Genomic DNA, 25,568 nt, shown 5'->3' with positions numbered 1-25,568 from the left:
CTAAATCAAAAAACTTTTTTTTTTTGTACATGTGAGACAGGAGTGAAAGTCTTACTGCAGAGAGCCGGCTAGTCCACGCAAGTCCAAATTATAGACTGATCAAATCGAGGAGTGAATCTGATTTGTCTCAGCCTGAATCAGATGAAGAGGGTTATGCACTGGTAGGTATACCCAGATTCAGTAAAGAAAGATTTTTGTTTTCAAGGTATAGATACGTAAGGCTTTGGTTAGAGTAAGTAATATGTTTGTTTTAGACATATAAAAACTTTTTTCAAAAAGAACTTTAAGAGAAATAACTATATTGCATATATGTTTACCACATATGTGTTAATGGTTTCAATCTCTTGTTCTGACTTCTTTTTAAACTCTAAATTCATATATCTGACTCTTTGATGGACATTCCACCCGAATGAGTTGGGTTACCCCAGTCTTAACCCATCTACAAGTGAACTCGTCTCTCTCCAAACCTGTTTCTCTTTTATTCCCTATTTTAGTAGGTGGTACATTAACTATCCAAGCGAGAAACTTGGGATCATCCTTGACTCTTTTTTTTCTTATCTCCTGATCCCTTTATTCTCCACCCCTTCCCAATCCAGTTAAGTCTTAAAAATTTTACCGTTAATGTGTCTCCAGTGTCCTCTCCTCTCCCTTTCCTTCTGCCACTGCTCTGTTTTAAACTTTCTCTTTTGAGTGGATGTGTGCAGAAGCCTTCAAACTGGTTGCCTCACTTCTTGCCTTGTGCCCACCTTCCACATTTCACTAGACTAATATATCTAAAGTACAGATCTGTTTATACCTCCTCTACTCAAAATCTTTTAACAGCTCTGTTAACTATCAAAAAAGCCTCAGAACCTGGACTGCAGGCATTTAGGGTAAAGATAAATAAGATGCTAATTTATATAAAAAGGACGTAAGGTAAAGGTATGCTACAGTGTCACTGGTAAAATATAAAGTGAAAACTATTTAGAGGATTGCTTCTACTTGAGGAACTTTGGACTTGGAGTTAATTGATAGCTAGGTTTTCAATTTGGTTGTTCCTCTGCCTTGTGTGTGATTCTATATGTGCTATGACCTCCCTGGGCTTTAGTGTCTTATGTGTGATACGAAGATGGTAGTGCCTGTTGTGTATATGGTGATGTATCAGACTTGGCTTCTGGTCTCGATTCTAGTGTTAAAGAGCTGTGGGATCTTGGTCATATCATGTGACAGCTCATAGAGAAATGCTAGCGTTTGAGATGGACTTATCTATAAGCTCCATGTTTAATTCTGAAATTCCTCTATTGTGTGAACTGAGATAAGAGATATGAAAATATTTTTGAAAAAGTATAAAGTGCTGCATAAAGAATAAGTTATTGTTTTAAAAAAGCTTCCATAAAGGATTCCTCATCTAAGGAAAGTTGAACAGTGTCTTTATGTTTCATTGTATCATGACATTTTGCTTATACTTCCTCCTTTTCTCCTTCATCTGCATTAATATCTCTGTGCTTCCACTTCACACTCCCAGTCTTACAGTCTAGTGAGATTCCTGTGCTCATTTATTTCTCTGTCAATTAATTTTTTAAATCTGATCAATCTGACTCATTATCTAGTCTCCTAACTCTGTGATAATTTACTTTTTTTTGAGACAGGATCTTACCCTGTCACTCAGGCTGGAGTTCAGGCTGCTCACTGCAGCCTCGAACTCCTGAGCTCAAGCAATCCTCCTGCCTCAGCCTCCCGAGTAGCTGAGATTACAGGCATGTGCCACCGTGTCTGGCTAATTTTTTAAATTTTTATGTCTTGCTCTGTTGCCCAGGCTGGTCTTAAACTCCTGGCCTCAAGTAATCTTCCTGCTTCAGCCTCCCAAAGTGTTCGGATTACAGGTGTGAGCCACTGCACCGAGCTCCCAACCCTGCGATAATTTTAAAACATAGATCATGTCATTTCTCTGCTCAGAGTCCTGCAATGACTTCCCTTTTCTCAGACTAGAAGTCTAAGTCCTTACAGGGGTCTATAGGCTCTACATGGTCTGGTCCCACTACCTCTCTGATCTCTTCTGTTACTCTCCTCAATGATTCTCCTTCTGCCACACTGGACTCTTAGCTGTTCCATGAATCTACAACACAAGTTCGCTTTATGGCCTTAACTGGCTGTTTTTTAGGACTGTAATGCTATTGCCTGCATGGCTAACTCCCTCTCTTTCTTCAAGTCTTCATTCCGATGTTACTTTTTCCGTGAAGCCTATGCTGACCACCCTATTTAAAATGGCAATTTTCCTTCTTTTCCAAATAGTCACTTCCTGTCCCCCTTGCCTTGCTCTGTTTTTTCTGGGGCACCAATCACTTAATGTATAACTTAGTTATTCATTGATCAGTTATAGTCTACATTAGAATATAAGCTCTTTAAGGACAGGAATTTTTTGCTGTTTTATTCACTTCTGTATCCCAAGCACCTATAATAGCATGTGGTAGGTAGTCAGGAAATTATTTTTGAATTTATAAATAACTGTCTAATCTATTTTGGCAAAATTTCCACATGCATTCGGTTTTTTCCCTTCTTTAATTGAAATGCTCTATTACCTGTTTCTGGAGTAGGTATTTTCAAACTGGTCCCCCTACTTTTTCCAGTTTTGCTCCTTAGACACTTTCCAAATTAGAACTCTTGGAAACACACACAACAAAACACCTACCTTCTGATCGTGCTACTTTCCTACTCAAACATCTCGTCTTACTGCAGAGAGCCAGCTAGTCCACGCAAGTCCAAATTACAGACTGATCAAATCTAGGAGTGACTGCACTGCCTACTCGGAAATCAAAGATTCTGGGAAGTGTCACCTGCCTGCTTTTGGAACCAGTATTCTTTTGCAGTGGTCTGCATTTTTGCCATAGTAGTTCATCTGCCAGACCCCAAACATACCTCTTGAGCCTTTGCTAAAGCACTGTTTGCCTTAAAAGTTCTCCTAGGCTTCCTTGCTGATGTCCTGTCTTTCCCTGAAGGACTGTCTAAAATGTTACCTCTTCCAGAAAGCTTTCCCAGCTACCTTACTCTCCCAGTTGTCCCATGACAACACTGTTTGTCTTATGTTGGACTTATTTATGTATTATTAGTATGTCTTCCCAGTAAACCCACTAGAAATCTAGGATTTTTTGGTTTTTATTTTTCCTAAATGCCGCTGATATCTCCTACACAGTGCTTTACATATTGTAAATGATTAATAACTCCTTTCAACTGAAATGAAAATATAGAAAGGAGGATGGGTAAAATTAAAGTGGCGTACTTTTGAGAAATCAGCTATGAAATCTGACTCAGAATAGGGTTAAAACTCACTACGGACTTTGACCTGTAAAAGACATTTAACCTTCCTGAGCTCCAGTTTCTTTATCTTTGAAATGGAGAATAATGCCTGTTGTAGTTGCCTCAACTGTGTTGTGAAGAATAAATTTGGTAGTACAATTTAAAACATCTGGAAAATTATAAATGGGGACAACAGATCAGTGGAGGAGGATTGAGCTTAGATTTAATTGTTAAGATTGTTATGTTTTCTGGTTGTTCACTTAGTTGTTAGAAAATTTTTAAAAAGACTAAAAAAAACCATTTTTATTTATTTGTTTTTTGAGACGAGTCCCGCTCAGTCACCCAGGCTGGAGTGCAGTGGCACGATCTCCGCTCACTGCAAGCTCTGCCTCCCGGGTTCATGCCATTCTCCTGCCTCAGCCTCCCGAGTGGCTGGGACTAGAGGCGCCCGCCACCACGCCCAGCTAATTTTTTTTTTTGTATTTTTAGTAGAGATGGGGTTTCACCGTCAGCCAGGATGGTCTTGATCTCCTGACTTCATGATCCGCCCGCCTCAGCCTCCCAAAGTGCTGGGATTACAGGCGTGAGCCACTGTGCCCGGCCAAAAACCCATTTTTAAAAAAGACTGGGCCAGGCACAGTGGCTCACGCCTATAACCCCAGCACTTTGGGAGGCTGAGGTGGGAGGACTGCTCGAGGCCAGGAGTTCGAGCCCAGCAGTTCAAGACCAGCCTGGGAACATGGCAAAACCTTGTTTTTACAAAAAAATACAAAAAAAAAAAATTAGCTGGGTGTTGTGGTGTGCACCTGTCCCAGCTACTTGGGAGGCTGAGGTGGGAGGATCACTTGAATCTGGGAGGCGGAGGTTATAGTGAGCCGAGATGGTGCCACTGCACTCCAGCCTGGGTGACAGAGTGAGACCCTGTCTCAAACAAAAAACACCAGATTGACTTTTGATCCTTTTTCCTTGTGGAATATTACAAAGATAGTGTCAAAAGATGGAAAAGGCAAGAACTAGAGAGAAAGCAGATGGGCTAAGCCTTCAACTTCAGAGAGCCTGGGATGGATGAAGAGGAGCAAGCACTTGGGACAGTTTGGGTTTTCCAGCTGAAATATGTTACCCTTCTATACTATATGAGGTTATTTAAGATCACCATTCATATCTTTGATACCTTATTTACTCTTAATTGTTTGTGAATGAAACGCTTTTTAAAATGTTTGAAGTTAACCACTTTAATTTCAAATCTTTGTTTTAACCTTCTTTCATAAAATGTGTTATATGACGTGTTATCTACTGTTATTCTCTGTTTGCTAAAACAGAGAATACCAACCCTAAGTTTAACTGTTTGACAGGTGTCATTTTTACTAACATTTCTTGCTACACCCTTCTAGTCTATTCCCTAGCTCCCTCATTTCTGGCAGGATTTGATTTAGCATATGAAAACAGATACTTTACAAAAGGATGATGTAGATGAATGAATTAGGACTGAAAAAGGCTGACAGAGGTGAATAAAGCCCTGCATAAGGTATTCTTATCTTGGCCCATATCCTGTGGTGTTCTGCTAGAGGTTGGTCACCACACAGGAAAAGCATAATGAGTTACATAATTCACAATGTCTAAAAGATAAAAAACAAAATTGTTCAAGAGAACCAGATTTTTCTGGTTCTGAGGCCTGAGATTGTTTTCTTCCATGAGCCCTCATGGCAAAGGTACTATGTAATGAAAATGTTTTATTGCCTGACACAGTGATGCCTTGAGGAGCTTTGTGATGACTCTTTGGTGTTTTATCCAGCACCAGATGGTCCAAGAATATATAATACTTATTTCTGTTGATACATAGGTAGGTGAGTATGAGAAAATGTGTGTTCATCTGCAGCAGGGGTACATGTATCTGTATATGTGACCAGGTAAAGATTTTATGTAACATTTTCCAAATGAATCTGTTTTGTCACTTTTTTTTTTTTTTTTTGAGATGGAGTCTTGCTCTGTCATCCTGGCTGGAGTGCAGTGGTGCAATCTCAGCTCACTGCAACCTCCGCCTCCTGGGTTCAAGTGATTCTCCTGCCTTAGCCTCCCAAGTAGCTGGGATTACAGGCGTGTGCTACCACACCCAGCTAACTTTTGTATTTTTAGTAGAGATGGGGTTTCACCTTGTTGGCCAGGCTGGTCTTGAACTCCTGGCCTCAAGCGATCAAATGGATCGCTCAAGTGGATCAAGCGATCCACCTGCCTCAGCTTTCTAAAGTGCTGGGATTACAGGTGTGAGCCATCACTCCCGGCCTTGTTTTGTCACTTCCGGGCCTTCTTTGACACAAGCTTTTTGGATTGTATGATAGAGTACAATTGAAATTGCTGATACCGTAATGTCAAGTCTATGCATAAGCTTAAGTCATATATGATTTGTTTATGGTTGGCTATACATATGGGCCAAGTGGGCAGTTGTCTACATCCCCCCCACCAGATACACAGGTAACACACAGAAATATACTTCCATTGTTCTTGTAAGCCTTCACTGCTTTATTAAACTGTCTGTAGTTCACCAGTTTGAGATTTGTCTATTGTAATAGGTTTTTAAAAAAGACATTTAAAAATCTTTTCAAATACTACCAGGTTTAGGACTGTTATTTTTCTGTTAGTATGGAGACTATCAGATTTTCTTCCTCTAAACACCTAGCAAAGGCTAGTGGAAGTTTTGAAAAGAACGTGAAGCTAGAGGAAGGAGTAGTAATTTTGGAAAATAGGGCACTACTTCAAGGCTTTAGGCATCTGGAAGGTGCTAATAAGATCATACTGTGTCTGGAAGATAAAAGACAAAGATTCCAATGGAAAAAAGTTAACAAAAACTACTGCTACTCTGCAGTGTTAATTAATGTGACTTTTTTGAGTTAGTGTTTCAGAGTTATTGTGCTTGAGCCTCCTTATAGCTATGTTCAGTGGGTTTTTAGGGACATTTCGTTATTAGTTTGGCTTGAATGATGAATAAGTAAGACATTGCTGTAATTACATAAATTTCTCTTCTAATACTCTATTTAATCTTAATCTTAAAATGCTTTTCACAACTAAATTTTATTTATTTACTTTTCACTTGCAATAGAGTGGCAGACGAAATGTTGATTTGGATTTGGCAGCATCTCACAAAAAGAGAGGTAAGTGTAAGTATAAGTATTAAGAACATAGTAAATATCTTAGTGAGACCCTGTCTCAAAAAAAAAGAGCATAGTAAACAAATTAAGAAGCTGTTTTTATATCTGATGTATTTAGATCTGATTGTCTTTGAAATGTAATTGCAAAAAATTTAAGAATCATTTTATCAGAAGAGTTAAAACGAAGACTATTTTCTTTAAAATATACACCCTTTAAAAATCTGGGAATGTTTAGGAGTTAATAATCAGTTATTTTCTCATTTGTCATGTATTTTGACTTTTTAAAAGTCCTATAGAATTCTAAAAACAGTACATTCCATTATGGTGGAAAGGGGTTATTTACATAATTTTCCATGTTTTAGCTCACAGAGTTGCTATAGTTTAAATGGTGTTACAGGGAGAACTTCTTACCCCATACACGTGTACACACACTTTGAAATAGAAAGTTTCTATTTTTTTTCCCTCTTGGCCTATTAAGATAAAACATGTAAGAGATATAATATCTCGAGATGCTTTATCTCTTACATGAAGAGATATTGTATCTCTTACATAAAAAATTTTTTAAAAATTTCATGAGGAACAACTTAGAGTGTCATTGAGAGTTAAGGTCTTTTGTTAATGAATAGTATAGTTAACTCATATTATGTGTACAAATTGAGGAAAAACCCAGCAGTTTTAGATAATGTAAATCCAAGGATAACTAAAAACTCTCAAGTATTTTTCTCTATTAACTGGTACTGCTGCTTTTTTTTTTTTTGGAGACAGGGTCTTGCTCTGTTGTCCAGGCTGGAGTGCAGTGGCACCATCATAGCTCACTACAGCCTTGGCCTCCTGTGCTCAAGGGATCCTCCTACCCCAGCCTCCCAAGTAGCTGGGACTACAGGTGTGCACCACTATGCTCAGCTAGATTTTTATTATTTTTGTAGAGATAAGGTCTCCCTGTTTGCCCAGGCTGGTCTCGAACTCCTGGGCTCGAGCAGTCCTCCCACCTTGGCCTCCCAAAGTGCTGGGATTATTGTATGCATGAGCCACCATGCCTGCCCTAATGTATTTTTGTTTAAAACCATTTATTAAGTGGTTGTGAAAATGTGAAGTGTTAAAAATTGCCACTAGTGGCAGTTTTCTAAAAGCTTGTGAAAAAATTTTTTTTCATAATATTAAATCTTTTGTATTTCAGAATGAAATCCTTCTTTTAATAGCTTCCTTGGCAGAATGTTAGGTTTCTCATCCATAGAAAAAAAACAGAAATGAGGGAAAGAAATGCACACATAATTTTTTCATTTTCATGTATATAGCTCAAAAGAATAAATGTTGTTACTTAAAATTTGGCAATATTTCATCATTTAATTACAATTAGAATAGAAAGAATGGGCCAGGTGTGGTGGCTCACACCTGTAATCCCAGCACTTTGGAAGGCTAGTCTGGGCAACATAGTGAGACCCTTGTCTCTACCAAAAAGAAAAGAAAAAGCTAGGCATGGATGCATGCACCTGTATTTCTAGCTACTCAGGAGGTTGAGGTGGGAAAATCACAGGAGCCCAGGAATTCGAAGTTGAAGGGTACTGTGATCATGCCACTGCACTCTAGCCTGTGTGACAACAGTGAGACGCTGTCTCATAAAAAAGAATACAGAGAGAATGATTTCTCTGAAATATTAGGAATAATAAAGACCAGAGCTTTCTTTATTGAGAAGTCTTTTGAGACCATAACATACCAAAGCTGCTGAGTTTCTTAAAAAAAAATTATAGAGGGTGGGGTGCGGTGGCTCATGCCTGTAATCCCAGCACTTTGGGAGGCCGAGGCGGGCAGATCACAAGGTCAGGAGATCGACACCATCCTGGCTAACATGGTGAAACCCTGTCTTTACTAAAAATACAAAAATTAGCGGGATGTGGTGGCAGGCGCCTGTAGTCCCTGCTATTCAGGAGGCTGAGGCAGGAGAATGGCGTGAACCCGGGAGGCGGAGCTTGCAGTGAGTCGAGATTGCACCACTGCACTCCAGCCTGGGCGACAGAGCGAGACTCCATCTCAAAAAAAAAAAAAAAAAAAAAAAAAATTACAGAGTATTTGTGTTATCAAAAAAATTAAATGATGTTTAGTATAATGTGCAACATACATTTCATTATTTGGTAATTCTTTGAAAATTGGTAGTTCATTTTGACTTAGGAATTAAATTTTTGGAACAGATTTACTTTCCTAATTTTGTTTAGCTCAGGTGAATATAATTGCTAAAAGTTGTATGTTATATTAATAAATGTGTATCATTTGGTGCTAGAGAGAAAATGGCTCCAGACTTACTGAGTAGCATAAGAAATCCAATTTATAGTTTATACTATATTACTTAAGTTTATATTTATAAGTAATAGTTCATTGGTTAAAATTGTTCTTTTCTGTCAAATCTCTATCATGCTCATGGAAATATAATTTGAGATTCAGTCTGTGTTAACCAGGTCAGCATGTGCAAAATAATATCTTTGGAATAAAACAAAGTAGAATCTTCATCTTTCCAACTAAGAAAAAACTGTAATTTGAATGTGAATTACTTAGGCATGGATATAACATATTTAGGAGATTATATTTTCAAAGAGATTTTACAAAAATATTGTATATTTAGTGACTGCCCTTTGACACAGTGGGGTTTTTTTGTTTTGCTTTTAAATGATAGTAAAATAAATGACTATTTTTTTCCCTTTTTTGTCAATGTAGACCAGATGTCTTAAGCCATAAAACCTTCAATTGGGCAGTTGAATCTGCCAAGTCTGAGAACTGTTTGGGAGCCATTCAAACTGTTGAGTATTCTGATTCTGACTTGAGCCATGAGGGACAAAACAAATGTCCAGCCAAGTGAGAATTCTCTTTTTTTTCTTTCTTTTTTTTTTTTTTTGAGACAGTGTCTTGCTCTGTCACCCAGGCTGGAGTACAATGGTGCGATCACAGCTCACTGCACCACTGAGGCTTAACCTCCCCAGGCTCGAGTGACCCTCCCATCTCAGCCTCTCAAGGAGCTGGGAGGGACTGCAGGCACATGCCACTATGCCTGGCTAATTTTATTTATTTATTTATTTATTTATTTATTTATTTTTATTTTGTAGAAACGGGGTTTCGCCATGTTGCTCAGGCTGGTCTTGAACTGGGCTCAAGCAATCTGCCCACCTTGGCCTCCCAAAGTGCTGGAATTACAGAAATGAGCCACCGTGCCTGGCCAAGAATTCTATGTGCTTGTTTACCCCTTCCAATATTTTGAGGAGGAAATGTAAAATGTTTCCCCTCATACAGCATTTGCATTTACTAGTCACAGTGGTCTTGAATTACTAAAAGCCTGATGAGAGGAATAGGAGAGAGATAATGCTGTTTAATTATATCCTGTTTACTGAAGTTTAATGGATATATAAATGACAATGGGTGTATACACATTTTCAGCTGCTCTTTCCATGCCTGCAAAGACTCCTCCTTGAGAGGGCCCCCTTGCCTGTAATCTCAGTATTTGACAATGGGGATACTAAGATTCACGCTGTTGAACCACAATTGCGCCTTTTTCTCCCCTCACTTCAGTTAATGTTTCACAATTGGTCTAAGCCCTTGGTCTAAGAAAGTGAATATGTAGGAAGGGGCAAAGAAATGCGGGCAGATACATTTGGCCACCTTCCTCAGCTTTTCAGAGGCATCAAAGCTAAATTTACTTTTTTTTTTTTTTTTTTTTTGAGACAGAGTCTCGCTGTGTAGCCCAGGCTAGAGTGCAGTGGCGTGATCTCAGCTTATTGCAACCTCCTCCTCCCGGGTCCCTGTTCAAGCAGTTCTCCTGCCTCAGCCTCCTGAGTAGCTGGGATTACAGGCATGCGCCACTAAGCCCGGCTAATTTTTGTATTTTTAGTAGAGACAGGGTTTCACCATGTTGGCCAGGCTGGTCTTGAACTCCTGACCTCGTGATCCCCCCGCCTCGGTCTCCCAAAGTGCTGGGATTACAGGCATGAGCCACCATGCCCGGGCAGCTAAATTTACTTCTAAAAGAGGTGGATGAAACATTTCTTCTGCTTAGCACCTCAGAGGCAATATGAAATTTGTATTTAGTAAACATTTATAAACATTTATAAACATTTATAAACTACTTACTATATGAGCATTGTTCTAAGCCCAAATATTATAGTAACTCATTTAATTTTCATAACAGCCTGATAAAATTCTTGACAAAACCTGTAAAAATATGTTAGTAATTTGGTACTTTGATAAAAGATTGCTGTGGTTGTACGATTGTTTACAGAAAGACAATACCTATTTGCAGATATTTGATTTTAGTTTTCATATTTAAGCTGAAGATGATACAGTGAAAAGTTGTGGGATATCAAAACAGCAACTTAAGAAGCAACATCAGAAATCTTATTAGTTAAAATACTGTGTGGTTTGATTATCGCCCCTAATCTTTAAATATTTTGTTAGGGTTTTATTGCTAAAATAATACGGAAACATTTATCAACATGTGTGTTTCATGGTATAACATGTATGGGCGAAATGCTATTTTGTCTGTGCATTTCAAATTAGATGATATAAAAGTGAATGTAAATGTTTCTCTCCTGTATCAAATTTCTCCTTTTGTTTTCTGATTCTCGTGTGGTAGTGTGTTTACTCCTTTTTGGCCAGTTGAGCCCCAGAAAAAAGAAGAGCTTCAAGCAAGTACATGATGGCATGTTTAATTTTTTTCCCCTTTTAGCTTGCCTACATATTTTATGGTTTATAAAGTATGTATTGCAGCTCTGCCATGTTCATTTTGAAAATTCCATTTAAAAACCAAATTTGTAAGGACAAGTAAACAATCTCAAAAATTTTTTTGTTGGATTTTGTATTTTCTTTATATAGTAGGTGATTCCAAATTAATATTAAGAATTGAGCTTAGTCTCAATTGTTATGTAGAAGCTTTTAATGCCCTTTTCAGATATAATATTTCCTATATTCAGATAGTACAGAGCAAACCAAAGTTATCAGATTGTTATACTTTAAAAAAAATTAAAGTTCTTTCATCTCCTATTTCCATATTATAAATTTTTGTGTTTTAAGTCTTTTTGATGTCAAACTAAATATTTTGATGGAAATTATTTATCCTGATGCTTCCACATAGTGTGTTTCCTGTTCTTAATATTTTATTTATACAAAGTTAGATTTGGGTTAATTTCATCCGTTAGGGCTCAGCAGACTACAGCTAGGAGGCCAAGACTGGCCTGGCACCTATTTTTGTTTATCAGGTTTTATTGGAACACAGCCACACTCACTTGTTTAAGTGGTTGCTTTCATACTACAACAGCAGAGTTGTGTAGTTGTGACAGAGACCTTATGGTCTGTAAAGCCTAAAATATTTACTATCTGGCCCTTTACAGAAAAAGTTTGCCGACCCCTGCTTTAAATTGCAGAGGATTTAATTTTGGGCTTTGTCAGCCATTCCATAGAATATTTTGGTTTATATGAAGACAGTTCAGTATTGGTAGATTCATAATTGAACCTTTATATAGGCAGGCAATTGAAATTTCCATCAGTGATTTGTGAGTTGGTTAATAATGAATATGTAAGACTGTCTCCCATAAAATTAAGGAATTAAGGTCATTATTTGACAAACCAATTTTTTTGTGCCTTTGTTTCCTCAATTGTGAAAATTGGACTAAATAATCTTTAAGGTCTCTTTTTCTTCTGCAGTTCTAATATCAGTTCCTTGCATATTTTATATTCATTTTGAAAAGTAATTTATAAGTATTAGTAACTAGAAAAACCTTTTATTCTGAAATTTTATTATTAAAAAAAAAACACCCCCCAAAAAACAAGTTCAGTGTGAGGAGCCAGAAGCTATCATTCGTAAGTTAAGTCTAAATACAGATTTTGAATTTGAGGTGCTTTAAGGAAATGAAAAAAGAACGTATATATTTTTTACATTAGCCTCTACTTTATTCTTTAAATATTTTTAACTTAATACATTATGCATCTATGATATCATTCTTTGAATTTTCAGTCTTTTCTGTGTTACGTGAAAGAATATTCAGCTCTACAATTTGGGGAAATTTTTAGCTAGGTTGTTATTTTTCATGTTCAGCAAGACTGAAAATTAAGCTTTTTTTTTTTTTTTCTTGAGGCAGGGTCTCACCCTGTCACCCAGGCTGGAGTGCAGTGGTGAAAATTAAGCCTTTTTAAGTCTTAATAATTCTTGCTAAAACATAGAAGGCAGATAAACCGTATATTCTTTGCCATTCTACATTATTTTACTAGGATACATATAAATTATTTCACAGTTACTTTGTAATATTAGCTCCCTGTTACGAATTTTGAAGTCCTAGGGTTTAATTGACACCAGTATAGTAATTCAAAAATAAGATTCTACATTGAATATTGTGTTAGTTTGTTTTCTCTGTGGGCATTAGTGTTTAAGTAGTTATCTTCCCAAACTTTTCTATCTAGCTATATAAGTGATATAATTTTTATGCATATTTAATTGAGTACCTTAAGATACTTTCCTAATTGAGAAATTTAGTATATTCACATAATAGGATGTTATACAGCAATCAAATAAATGAACCATGGTTACACATAGTAATGTGGATGAATATTAGCAATATTATATTGAATGAAAGAGTATGTCCAAAAAGGTGATATAAAATGATACTCTTTTTTAAAAGTCAACAACAACTAAAACCATTATTCATCTTAGGAATACAGTAAAACAATAAAAACAAGGAAATAATAAACCCAGGCTTCAGGATAATAAAACTTTAGGTAGCAAGAGATGGGCTGGAGGAGGAGCAAATAGATAGAAGTTACTGTTAGTTTTCCAGTTCTTGTGTTCACAGATATTTATTATAAATATGTGATTTCAAAATTGGGCCATGCATGGACCAATGATGAGAGTATGTCATGAACAAAGGATTGTAGTTAATCAAATTTATGTATCTGAGATCAGTTAAAGATTTGTAAGAATTGGACATTTATATGTTTATTTAAAGCTAATATTGACATATGACTTGGACAGTTGCTGTTGTGTTCAAACATGTTAACATTTTGCTGTCTAATGTAAAGATTTTAGCTTAAAAAATACCCACTGGCAAATCTAATGGTATTATATTTAGCAACTATTTTGATGCCACTTGATAATTTTATATAGGTATCATTTTACAGTAAATCTCATATATTCTTGTCTGTGAAACTTTGCTTCCTCTATATAGGAGTTTCACAACCTGCAGTAAATATGCACATGACACAGTCAGTGAGAATGTTCCTTATATTAATGAAACCCAAAGGGTGATGTTTGTGTCTCCTTTTTGTGTAAGTTTACTTGCCCTTCTATATTCATTATTTGGTAATGTTTCATTGCAGATATGTAGACACTTTGTTCAGTCTTAACTTGCCCTTTGTAATGATAATGTTAAATTAGATGAAATCTTTCTGTTTTGAGTAGGTCTTACCATCAGTGTCTTAAGTGCCTACCTAGTTCCTTTTTGTTCATAAATGATGGTCTGGTTTAATACTGCAGAGCATTTTAAGCTAAGCATTTTGAGAACAGCTTCTGCCTTTCTTTTTCTTGTGGCAGCGTGTTGCTAAAGCGCTTACAGAGACACTGGTACATCAAACAGGGCTTTCCCTTTATTTTCTTACATTGCTCTAATTTTTGTTTGTTTGTTGTTTTTACCAAAGCATTTTGCTCAGATTCACTTAATGCATGTGTGTATTCAAACATGAGTATCCATTTTTCACCAGTTGGTTATGGTAGCAGCACTCAGCCTTATCTAGTTTCAGAATGTATGCTCTACTTGATTGCCGTTGATATATGTTTATTCTGTTTGTATATAGGTCCTATGCACAGTCAATTGGAATCCCTGAGTGACTCTTGGGCTCGCCTGAAACATAGCAGAGACTGGTTATGCAACTCCTCCTATTCCTTTGAGTCAGATTTTGATCTTACCAAGTCTTTGGGAGTTCACACTTTGATTGAAAATGTTGTAAGCTTTGTGAGTGGAGATGTGGGGAATGCCCCAGGTTTTAAAGAGCCAGAGGAAAGTATGTCTACAAGTCCCCAGGCCTCCATCATTGCAATGGAACAGCAGCAGTTAAGGGCAGAAGTAAGTCTTTGATATTTACTCCTTATGAGAGCTCTGGAGACTTAAAACTGAACCATTGAATGTATAGGTCTAGGTAAAACCTTTCCTTTTCTTTTTCTTCTATTCCTTGCTTTCCCCTTTCCTGTACCTGAGCTTTTAAACATAACTTTCTTAACTAGGACAGCATGTTATTTTGTTTGAACTAGACTAAAGTGCATTTAAAATTGTCATCTCTCAGAACAACATACTCAGAAGTCTTCACTTCGCTCTCGTTGCCCAGGCTGTAGTGCAATGGTGAGATCTCGGCTCACTGGAACTTCTGCCTCTTGGGTTCAAGCGATTCTCCTGCCTCAGCCTTCATAGTAGCAGAGATTATAGGCATGCGCCACCATGCTTGGCTAATTTTTTTGTATTGTTAGTAGAGACGAAGTTTCACCACGTTGGCCAGGCTGGTCTCAAGCTCCTGACCTCAGGTGATCCACTTGCCTCGGCCTCCCAAAGTGCTGAGATTACAGGTGTGAGCCACCGCTCCCGGCCCTGAGCCTTCGTTTTTGACCCATTTGTCTCAGTTTAAATTAGACACTTGCTTTAGATTAGAACCTCACAGAAATAATTGCTGCAATCAAGACCCACTGTTGAATGCTAAAATGAGTGAGCAAAACTTGAAAGAGACATAAGATGTTTGCATAGCCTTAAAATATCTTCCCCCAAATATTTATTAATTATTGTGGTTTTAACATGTCCACAGTTCTTCCATAGTTCTCCCTGCAGGAAGTGGAGGTTAATTCTTCTCTCCTTGAGAGTGAGCTGGACTTACTGGCTTGCTTCTAACAAATAGGCTGTAGGAAGGAGATAAAACTGTAACTTCACATTGCAGAAACCTGGCAGGTATCGCCTTAACTAAATGATTAAGATTGGCCGAGCGCGATGACTCACTCCTGTAATCCCAGCACTTTGGGAGGCCAAGGTGGGTGGATCACCTGAGGTCAGGAATTTGAGACCAGCCTCACTAACATGGTGAAAACCTGTCTCTATTAAAAATACGAAAATTCAACTGGGCGTGGTGGTGGACGCCTGTAATCCCAGCTACTTGGGAGGTTGAGGCAGGAGAATCACTTGAACCCAGAAGGCAGAGGTTGCAGTGAGCCGAGATCGTGCCACTGCACTCCATCCTGGGCAACAAGAGTGAAACTCCATCTCAAAAATAAAAATTAAAAATAAAAATAAAAATAAAATCAAGATTAACATCACCTGTGTTAAGTCATGTTGCTATAGTGTGATGAGAACACTTTATGTGGTATTCTTCCCCCAAATCCATAATTCCACTGTAGTCATGAGAAAAAAATCAGACAACCCAAAATTTAGGGACATCTACAAAATATATGAACAGCTCCTCCAAAGTGTCATCATGAAAAAGAAGGAAAGACAGAATCTGTCACAGGGTAGGAGAGACTAAAAAGTCATGGCAACTAGGCCGGGCGCGGTGGCTCACGCTTGTAATCCCAGCACTTTGGGAGGCCGAGGCGGGTGGATCACGAGGTCAGGAGATCGAGACCACGGTGAAACCCCGTCTCTACTAAAAATACAAAAAATTAGCCGGGCGTGGTGGCGGGCGCCTGTAGTCCCAGCTACTCGGAGAGGCTGAGGCAGGAGAATGGCGTGAACCCGGGAGGTGGAGCTTGCAGTGAGCCGAGATCGCGCACTGCACTCCAGCCTGGGTGAAAGAGCAAGACTCCGTCTCAAAAAAAAAAAAAAAAAAAAAAAAAAAAAAAGTCATGGCAACTAAATGCAATGTCGTATCTGGATTAAATCCTGGAACAAGAAATGAACATTATGGAAAACTAAAATCCAAATAAAGTCTTTTAATTAATACTATTTTACTTTAGGTTTAGTTAATAGTATTGTACCAATGTTAATGTCTTAGTTTTCATAAATGTACCATGGTTATGTAAGATGTTAAGATTAGGGGAAGCTCAAGGAAGAGTATACAAGAACTCTCTGTACCATCTTTACAACTTTTCTGTATATCTAAAATTATTTCAAAATAATTTTTTTTTTTTTTTTAAAGAAGAAGGATAAGCTGATCAACTACAGTGATGGGGAGTGTCTTCCTAGGGAAGATAGGGGCAGAAGTTCAAGAAAACCATAGAGAAATAGTTCAGAAGTATTTCTCATTCCTGGGCTAAAGAGTATTATATAAACTTATTAATAAAGAAAGCAATAGCAGTACTACCTTATAGTTTTGAAACCTTCACATACATCTCCTTGTGAGCTTCACAATAGCTGTTTGAATAGATTAGATAAGGTATTATTAGTCTTATTTTATATACGAGGAAACAAATTCAGTAAGTTAAGTGACTTTCCCAAGGCCACACAGTAAGATAAGAGTCCTTGAAACCATGTCTCCTACATCCAAAGCTACTACTTTTCCTATTGTACACTAACATTTTTTATTCTGATGTGTGCTTATAGAGTTTTTAGAAATATCTTCATAAAAACTAATAATAATAAATATTTATCTTAGAATAGATTCATATGAAATCTCAGAATTTTCTAAGTGTTAAAAATACTGTTTTTGGCATACAGAGTTTTGTTGTGTCTGAGTTAAGTGAAGAACTCTAAAATATGTTTTTTTCCTCAAGCTTCGTTTAGAGGCACTTCATCAGATCCTCGTTCTATTGTCTGGGATGGAAGAAAAAGGTAGCATCTCACTGTCAGGAAGCAGGTTGAGTTCAGGCTTCCAGTCCTCCACACTACTCACGTCTGTGAGGCTGCAGTTCCTAGCAGGGTGTTTTGGTCTAGGCACTGTTGGACACACAGGAGCCAAGGGAGAGAGTGGCCGATTGCATCACTATCAGGTAGGTGACACCCTGCAGTATATACAGGTTTTAACTGTCATTTTACAAAGCCACTTTAATAATGTGAAACTTTTTGGTGTTTATGGTTCAGTTTAAAAATACAAAGACTTTAAATTTTTTAAGATAGCTCATTTGTTTCTTTTCCTAAATAATGCAGTTGAGATTAGGTGAGCCATGGTATTATTGTACTATTGTAGATTATTTGCTGGCTCAGTTTTATTAATCCAGTTTTATTATCCAGTTTGGATGGGAATAGATCCAAGTAAGGATAGGGATTAGAGTTTGGGAGATTGGGTTTCAAGAGCTTATGTTTTAGATTTGATCATTTACCTAGTTTGTGTGATTCCTTTGATAACTTAGAAAAAAAAGTGTTATCTTTGTGTCTTTCATATTTAGGCAGGAAAAACTGCTTTGTGAGGAAATAGATTATACAGACTCGGCCGGGAGTGGTGGCTCACACCTATAATCCCAGCACTTTGGGAGGCCGAGGTGGTCGGATCACCTGAGGTCAGGAGTTCAAGACCAGCCTGGCCAACATGGTGAAACCCCATCTCTACTAAAAATACCAAAAATTAGCTGAGTGTGGTGGTGGGCGCCTGTAATCCCAGGTACTCAGGAGGCTGAGGCAGGGAGAATCACTTGAACCCAGGAGGTGGAGGTTGCAGTGAGCCAAGATCACGCCACTACACTCCAGCCTGGGCAACAGAGCAAGACTCCATCTCAAAAAAAAAAAAAAAAAAAGAGATTATATGGACTCAACAATTATCAAGCATTTAAAATTAAATTTGGAAGCTGGGCATGGTGGCACCCACCTGTAGTCCCAGCACTTTGGGACGCCGAGGCTGTTGGATTGCTTGAGCTCAGGAGTTTAAGACCCGCCTGGACAATATGGCAAAACCCTGTCTCTACAGAAAATACAAAAAATTAACCAAGTGTGGTGGTATGTGCCTGTAGTCCCAGCTACTTGGGAGGCTGAGATGGGAGGATCACTTGAGCCTGGGAGACAGAGGTTGCAGTGAGCCAGGATTGCACCACTGCACCCCAGCATGGGTGATACAGCAAGACTCTGCCTCAAAAAAAAAAAAAAATTATTATATACTTTATATACTGAAATATAGTAAATAATTAAAAACCATCATAAGGCTCTAGCATAGACTAGGAATAAAATGTTATTACTTCTTTTTGCAAGCAGGTATTATTGTTGCTAATAGAAAAAGTAAATCTTTATGTGTAATTCAGGATGGGATCAGAGCAGCTAAGAGAAATATTCAGATTGAAATCCAGGTAGCTGTGCATAAAATTTATCAACAGTTGTCTGCTACCCTGGAAAGAGCCCTGCAAGCAAACAAGCATCACATTGGTAAGTAAACTGTCCCTGCAAATGCACAGTGCAGGTTACATTTTAGCCCGAGGTTATGGTACTAGTTATGTTCTATATTTTGTGTTTAACATTAGTAGATACACTTATAGGTAAAGAATAATTAAAAATAGTGTTTCATGTTATTAATATTTTAGAAAATGATTCATTTTAATAAATGCTTTGTTTACTGAAAGGAAGATTCTTAACTGTCTCTTTGTCTTTTAGAAGCCCAGCAACGTCTCCTTCTGGTGACGGTTTTTGCCCTAAGTGTTCATTATCAACCAGTAGACGTTTCTTTGGCAATTTCCACTGGTCTGCTAAACGTATTGTCACAGTTGTGTGGTACAGACACCATGCTAGGACAGCCCCTGCAGTTGTTGCCAAAGACGGGTGTTTCCCAGCTTAGCACAGCTTTGAAAGTGGCCAGTACAAGGTTGCTCCAGATTCTAGCCATCACTACTGGGTAAGTATGGTAGATGTCTTTGTAGAACTGTATGAAGTCTGGTCTTCCTCCATTTTAGAATTCCCCCTTTCCCTCTAATCTGCTTTATGTATTTAAGCACTATGTTTGCCCTTCTGTGTGTTTGCCACTTATTTTTTTCTTTTATTTCACATAGGACCTATGCTGATAAACTGAGTCCCAAAGTAGTTCAATCCTTGTTGGATCTACTCTGTAGTCAGTTGAAGAATTTATTGTCCCAAACTGGTGTACTACATATGGCCTCTTTCGGAGAAGGGGAGCAAGAAGAGGGTGAAGAAGAAAAAAAAGTTGACTCCAGTGGAGAAACTGAGAAGAAAGATTTCAGAGGTAATGTAAGCCTCTTTCTCTGTCTTTACTTACAAGCATTTATTAAAACCCCATTGTGTGCATATGATTAGAATGTAGAGTTCCTCTTCCTTATGACGTATGATGGGATTTATATTTGTTTATTTACAAACCCCTTTTCTCTTCACGTATATGTGATTTAGATGCGCTTCTGACCAAACATCCTCTGCTTAGAGTCTGTTAACCCTCATGTTGTGACCATACTGCCCATTCTCTAGGTTCAGCCTCTCCTTGGCTGTCTGGGCTCTGAGACCTAGATTTTAGATGACTGATTTTCCCCAGGTTGTATTTTGCCTAGGGGGAAGCTCAGATGTTTTCTTAGCATTTGATCCTGACAAGCCATCTCTAACCTTGATACCAACAAGCCATCTCTAACCTAAGTCCTGACCTAAATTTTCCCCCAGGCCAGGCGCAGTGGCTGACACCCGTAATCCCAACACTTTGGGAGGCCGAGGTGGGTGGATTGCTTGAGCCCAGGAGTTCAAGATCAGCCTGGGCAACATGGTGGAACCCCATCTCTACTAAAAATACAAAAATTAGCCTGGCATGGTGATGCATGCCTGTAGTGCCAGCTGCTTGGGAGGCTAAAGCACAAGCCGGGCGCGGTGGCTCACGCCTGTAATCCCAGCACTTTGGGAGGCCGAGGCGGGCGGACCATGAGGTCAGGAGATCGAGACTATCCTGGCTAACACGGTGAAACCCTGCCTCTAGTAAAAATACAAGAAAATTAGCCGGGCGTGGTGGTGGGTGCCTGTAGTCCCAGCTACGCAGGAGGCTGAGGCAGGAGAATGGCGTGAACCCCAAGGGGCGGAGCCTGCAGTGAGCTGAGATTGCGCCACTGCACTCCAGCCTGGGTGAAAGAGTGAGACTCCGTCTCAAAAAAAAAAAGAATCACTTGAACCTGGGAGGTGGAGATTGCAGTGAGCTGAGATCCCACCACTGCACTTTAGCCTGGATGACAGAGCGAGAGCCTGTCTCCAAAAAAAAAAAAAAAAAAAAAAAATTCCCCCAGCACCAAGGGTTTTGATGTCTGTTTATTTGTTTTCTGGGTTTTTTTTTTTTTTTTTGAGACAGAGTCTCACCCTGTCTGTCACCCAGGCTGGAGTGCAGTGGCATGATGTGGGCTCACTGCAACCTCTGCCTCCCAGGTTCAAGCGATTGTCCTGCCTCAGCCTGAGTGGCTGGGGTTGCAAGCGTGTGCCACCACACCCAGCTAATTTTTGTGTTTTTATTAGAGACGGGGTTTCGCTATGTTGGCCAGGCTGGTCTTGAACTCCTGACCTCAAGTGATCTGCCCACCTTGACCTCCCAAAGTGCTGGGATTACAGATGTGAGCCATTGCGCCTGGCCTCATATTTGGGAACTGGATTATAATTAGGAGGAGCTCGACTTCTTCCTAGACGGTTCTGTTCTCTGGTCACCAATAATTCTTTATTATACTTAGTCATCATAATTATAGCATATTCATTTTTATTGTACAGGGATGTAAAAGATGTTTCAAGTTTAGGCTTTATTTGCTGACCTTTCCCCATTCTATTCTTTAAGTTTTCAGAATTCAGTAGCTGACAGCCTAAGATTTTGAATTAGATTTGTGCTTACTGCAGTTTCAAGGTAAATTATGTGATATAAGACTATTTCTTGTTGGCTCTTGGTTGTAACGTAAACTTGTCTCTTCACTGTAGCTGCTCTTAGGAAACAACATGCAGCCGAACTCCATCTAGGGGATTTTTTAGTTTTTCTTCGCAGAGTTGTATCTTCAAAAGCAATTCAATCAAAAATGGCTTCCCCAAAGTGGACAGAAGTGCTTCTAAATATAGCATCTCAGAAATGTTCTTCAGGTACATGTCCTTTGCCTTTGTCTTAGTGTATTTATAGATATTACTTGCATTTTATTAAGATAATGCCAGACTTTAGCAACACCCTATGCGTAACCTTGATTTGAAGGCTTTTCTTTCTTATTTTCTGCATACCTATTTGATCAAAAGAAAACTCTAATTTCAGAAGTAAAAATTGGCAGAAAATAAATAATGTAGCTCTGGAGAAGATCATGGAATTTATCTAGAGAACTTCATCCTCTTTGTTCAGATTACAAAACTAAGAGTAAGCAGAGAACATCCTGTTTAATATGATATTTTAGCACAGATTCTGCCTTGCTTCTTGGATTATCAGAATGCAGATCTGAATTTGTACAGTCTCTCTTATCATAATGTGATTTCTGTTGCCTTTATTGTGACTTCTGATTGTTTGATATTTATCACAGTTCTATAGAATAAGCTCAATCCCTGGTCCTTACCCTAAAAGGTCTGCTTACATAGATTACAGTCAGTCCTTTCCTGTTCTCTTTTGCTAAAATTGTGGTAAAATGTACGTAACATAAAATTTACCATTTTAATCATTTAAATGTACAATTTAGTGACATTAAGCTTATTCACAGTATTATACAACAGTCACTGCCATCCATTTCCAGAACTTTTCATAATCTCTAATCTAAGTATGCCAAAACATAATGTAATCCTCTATGGCACATGGTATTTTATATGTTTACATGCTCAATATACTTTTTTTCTTAATTAGTATAACTTACAACTGCTCCTTTTTTTTTCCTTTAATAAGGTAAGGCTTATATTAAGTTTCAAGAGGATAAAGAAAAATCAGATATTCATTTATTTTCAACTGATCTTATTACAGTTATATGTATTTTTTAATTACACATTTGTGTATCAATATCCTATTTTCTACCATGGATTACTTCATTTATTTAATTATTTTTTATTATTTTGAGACAGAGGCTCTCTGTGTTGCCCAGGCTGGAGTGCAGTGGTGTGATCTTAACTCACTGCAACCTCTCACTTCCGGGCTCAAGTGATCCTCCTGTCTCAGCCTCCCAAGTAGCTGGGATCACAGGCGTGCACCACCACTCCCAGCTAGTTTTTGTATTTTTAATAAAGGCAGGGTTTCACCATGTTGGCCAGGCTGGTCTTGAACTCCTGGCCTTAAGTGATCTGCCCGACTCAGCCTCCCAAAGTGCTGGGGTTACAGGCATAGGTCACCATGCCTGGCCCTTGGCTTACTTTAGAAAAGTACAGTCTGTTTACTCCCCATTAACCCTAACAATCCCTGTGAGACAGTCAGTGCATGAACGGGGAGAGGCAATGAGAGGGAATAATAAGCATGAGCTTTGGAGATTAACAGACCTGTTTAAAACTCTACCTCTGTGAGCTTGTGTGGCTTTGGTCAAGTTACATAACTTCTCTCAGCCTCATTTTTCTCAACAGTAAAATGGGGCTGTAATTCAGTTTGTGAGGATTAATAGAATGTATATGTGTGAAATGTGTAGCATAGCATAGTATCTGGCACAGGTACTTTTTTCCAATGCTTTTCCCATTATGTATACATAAAAACTGACGCATAAGCATGAATGTATTCATACGCATTCATAGGTACAGAATGGATCCAGAATTCTTGCGATAATAGTTTGAAATCAAGTTTGTTCCAGCCATAAATGTTTAGCAGCCTCAGGAATTTTTTTCCCAGAAGTTCATTTTAACTTTGAATTTAAGTCACATTGATAATAAGAAAATGTCTTTTTCCCTCCAGGTATTCCTCTGGTTGGTAACTTAAGAACAAGGCTCCTTGCACTTCATGTCCTTGAAGCTGTGCTGCCAGCTTGTGAATCTGGTGTAGAAGATGATCAAATGGCCCAGGTTTTTATTTTTAAAGTTATTAGAAGCTGTTTTCCATATTTGCAAAATGATTCACCCACATCTGTACTTAACAGTCTCTTCAGTTGTAAATGTGTCTTTTATTCAATAGCATAACGTTTACTTTTAGGACTGCTTTCTTTATTGTTTCACCCCCAAGGAGAGAGCAAAAAAAATTAAGTTATGGGGTGTGAGAAGTAGAGGGATAGAGAATACTCTGCAAGGTCAGAAGGAAAGAAAAATCTGGAATTTCTTACTAGGTTTGGACCTCTATAGGAAGAAACATGTGGGAGTGTCCTAATCAGAGGTCTAAATAGTAAGACAAAATGGGACCCACTTTCTAATGGGTTAATATTTCTTTTTTTTTTTTTTTTTTGAGATGGAGTCTTGCTCTGTCGCCCAGCCTGGAGTGAGTGCAGTGGCGCGATCTCAGCTCACTGCAGCCTCCGCCTCCTGGGTTCAAGTGATTCTCCTGCCTCAGCCTCCAAGTAGCTGGGACTATAGGCACATGCTACCATGCCTGGCTAATTTTTGTATTTTTAGTAGAGATGGGGTTTCACCATGTTGGCCAGGCTGGTCTCAAACTCCTGACCTCAGGCAATCCACCCACCTCAGCCTCCCAAAGTGCTGGGATTACAGGCATGAGCCACTGTGCCTGGCATCTAATGGGTTAATATTTCTAAAAAGTGATATTTAACTTATAACCACTAAAAGTAGCTGTTGAACACTGGTATAATCAAACTTCGCATGCGAGTTAATATTACAGTTAACATGATACAGCTTTTCTAAAAATACTTAGTTACTTTTTACAAATTTTATCCTTTTTTCTTCAATAAAACAGATTGTTGAGCGCTTGTTTTCCCTTCTCTCCGATTGTATGTGGGAGACACCCATTGCTCAGGCCAAACATGCTATTCAGATCAAGGAAAAAGAACAAGAAATAAAACTACAGGTAATTGGTTTTTCCTAAAAGGTATTTCTTAACAGCATAAGTGAATATTCTGTCACTTGTCTCTGAATGCCTGTTCCTCTGAGGCACCTTGCTCTATCATTTATTCCATCTCCTCTCTTGGCATTCTGTCTCCCTCTCCACTGATTCCCTCCCCTCAGCTTATAACCGTGCTTAACTCATTTCCCCTCTCCTAAATCACATTTTTATCCGTGAAGCCTTCTCTGTCTTCTCTCTTGTCCTGTACTACTAAGCTTCTTAGAAAAGTAATCTGCATGTTTCAGCCACTTCTCATTATCTCTTCAACCCCACCGTTTATCTCCTATCAAAGTACGAAATTAAGTGACAAAGATAAGTGTTTGTTGCTAAATATAGTGTATCCTTTTTTTTCCACTTCTTACTTTACCTCTGGAAACTCTAGCCTTTTGTTATCTTCAAAACGCTATCTCCTGGATCTCTGTATATTCTCTGCCAATCCTGATTCCCTTTGAAAGCAACTCTTTTTTTGGTGCCACTTTTACCTTGCCTTTATCTCAAAATGTTGGTGTTCCACAGAGTTTGATCCTTAGCTTTTCCAGCAGTCTCATCCATACCCAAAGCAGAGGACCAACATGCTTTGATTTATGGTTTTAAAAGATCACTCTGTCTTGGCTAACACGGTGAAACCCCGCCTCTATTAAAAATACAAAAAAAATTAGGCAGGCGAGATGGCAGGCGCCTGTAGTCCCACCTACGCGGGAGGCTGAGGCAGGAGAATGGTGTGAACCCCGGGGGGGCGGAGCCTGCAGTGAGCAGAGATTGCGCCACTGCACTCCAGCCTGGGTGGGTGAAAGAGCGAGACTCCTTCTCAAAAAAAAAAAAAAAAAAAAAAAAAAAAAGATCACTCTGCAGTGCCTTCCAAACTTAAATGCTAGCCTGGGTGTCTCCCCCTCAAACCCTTCCCCCGCCCTTTTTTTTGTCCCATTTCTGATTGAAAGCACCACCATTCACCTAGTTTCCCAAACCCAAATTCCTGGGAGTGCTAGATTATCCTAATGTCCCCATGCATGTAGTCACTAGCCTCCATTGATTTATAGCTTGTGAATCCATCTCTTCATTTACCTTAATTCCTATCTTGGTTTTCATGATTCCACCCTTTTCCTGGTTCTCCTTCTACTTTGATAGAATGGCCTGTTCTCATTCTCCTTTATAGGTTCTTCTTCTTCTATTCAATCTAAGTGTTGGATTAATCCCCATTCCTTCTCAAAGAAACCTTATTCAGACTCATTTAAGACTTGATTCCCAAGTTTTAAATTCAAGTTCTGGCATTTCCCCTGAATTCTAGACTTATATCCCCATCTTCTACTAGTCTTACCACTTAAATGTCTAATAGGCATCTCATACTCAGTATGT

General features: G+C 38.6%; 1 protein-coding gene across 8 annotated transcripts in view; it reads left to right on the top strand.

Moving 5' to 3' along the window:
* Positions 1-25,568, top strand: part of HERC1 (HECT and RLD domain containing E3 ubiquitin protein ligase family member 1) — a 240,864-nt gene that overhangs the window by 124,763 nt on the left and 90,533 nt on the right. For all 8 annotated transcript variants that reach the window (XR_004030537.1, XM_030814531.1, XM_030814537.1 and 5 more), the window contains exons 24-33: positions 41-161; positions 6,368-6,419; positions 14,235-14,503; positions 17,125-17,340; positions 18,580-18,700; positions 18,926-19,163; positions 19,318-19,508; positions 21,209-21,364; positions 23,124-23,230; positions 24,069-24,179. Coding sequence is in view for 7 of the 8 variants with exons in the window: in XM_030814531.1 (XP_030670391.1) it covers positions 41-161; positions 6,368-6,419; positions 14,235-14,503; positions 17,125-17,340; positions 18,580-18,700; positions 18,926-19,163; positions 19,318-19,508; positions 21,209-21,364; positions 23,124-23,230; positions 24,069-24,179 (1,582 nt within the window). In the remaining variant the exon portion in view is untranslated. The remainder of the gene's footprint in view (positions 1-40; positions 162-6,367; positions 6,420-14,234; positions 14,504-17,124; positions 17,341-18,579; positions 18,701-18,925; positions 19,164-19,317; positions 19,509-21,208; positions 21,365-23,123; positions 23,231-24,068; positions 24,180-25,568) is intronic.

The sequence above is a fragment of the Nomascus leucogenys genome, chromosome 6, assembly GCF_006542625.1.
Source record: "Nomascus leucogenys isolate Asia chromosome 6, Asia_NLE_v1, whole genome shotgun sequence".
Classification (NCBI taxonomy): Eukaryota; Metazoa; Chordata; class Mammalia; order Primates; family Hylobatidae; genus Nomascus; species Nomascus leucogenys.
The sequence above is the reverse complement of the archived record's forward strand: the minus strand, read 5'-3'. Positions and strand labels throughout refer to the sequence as shown.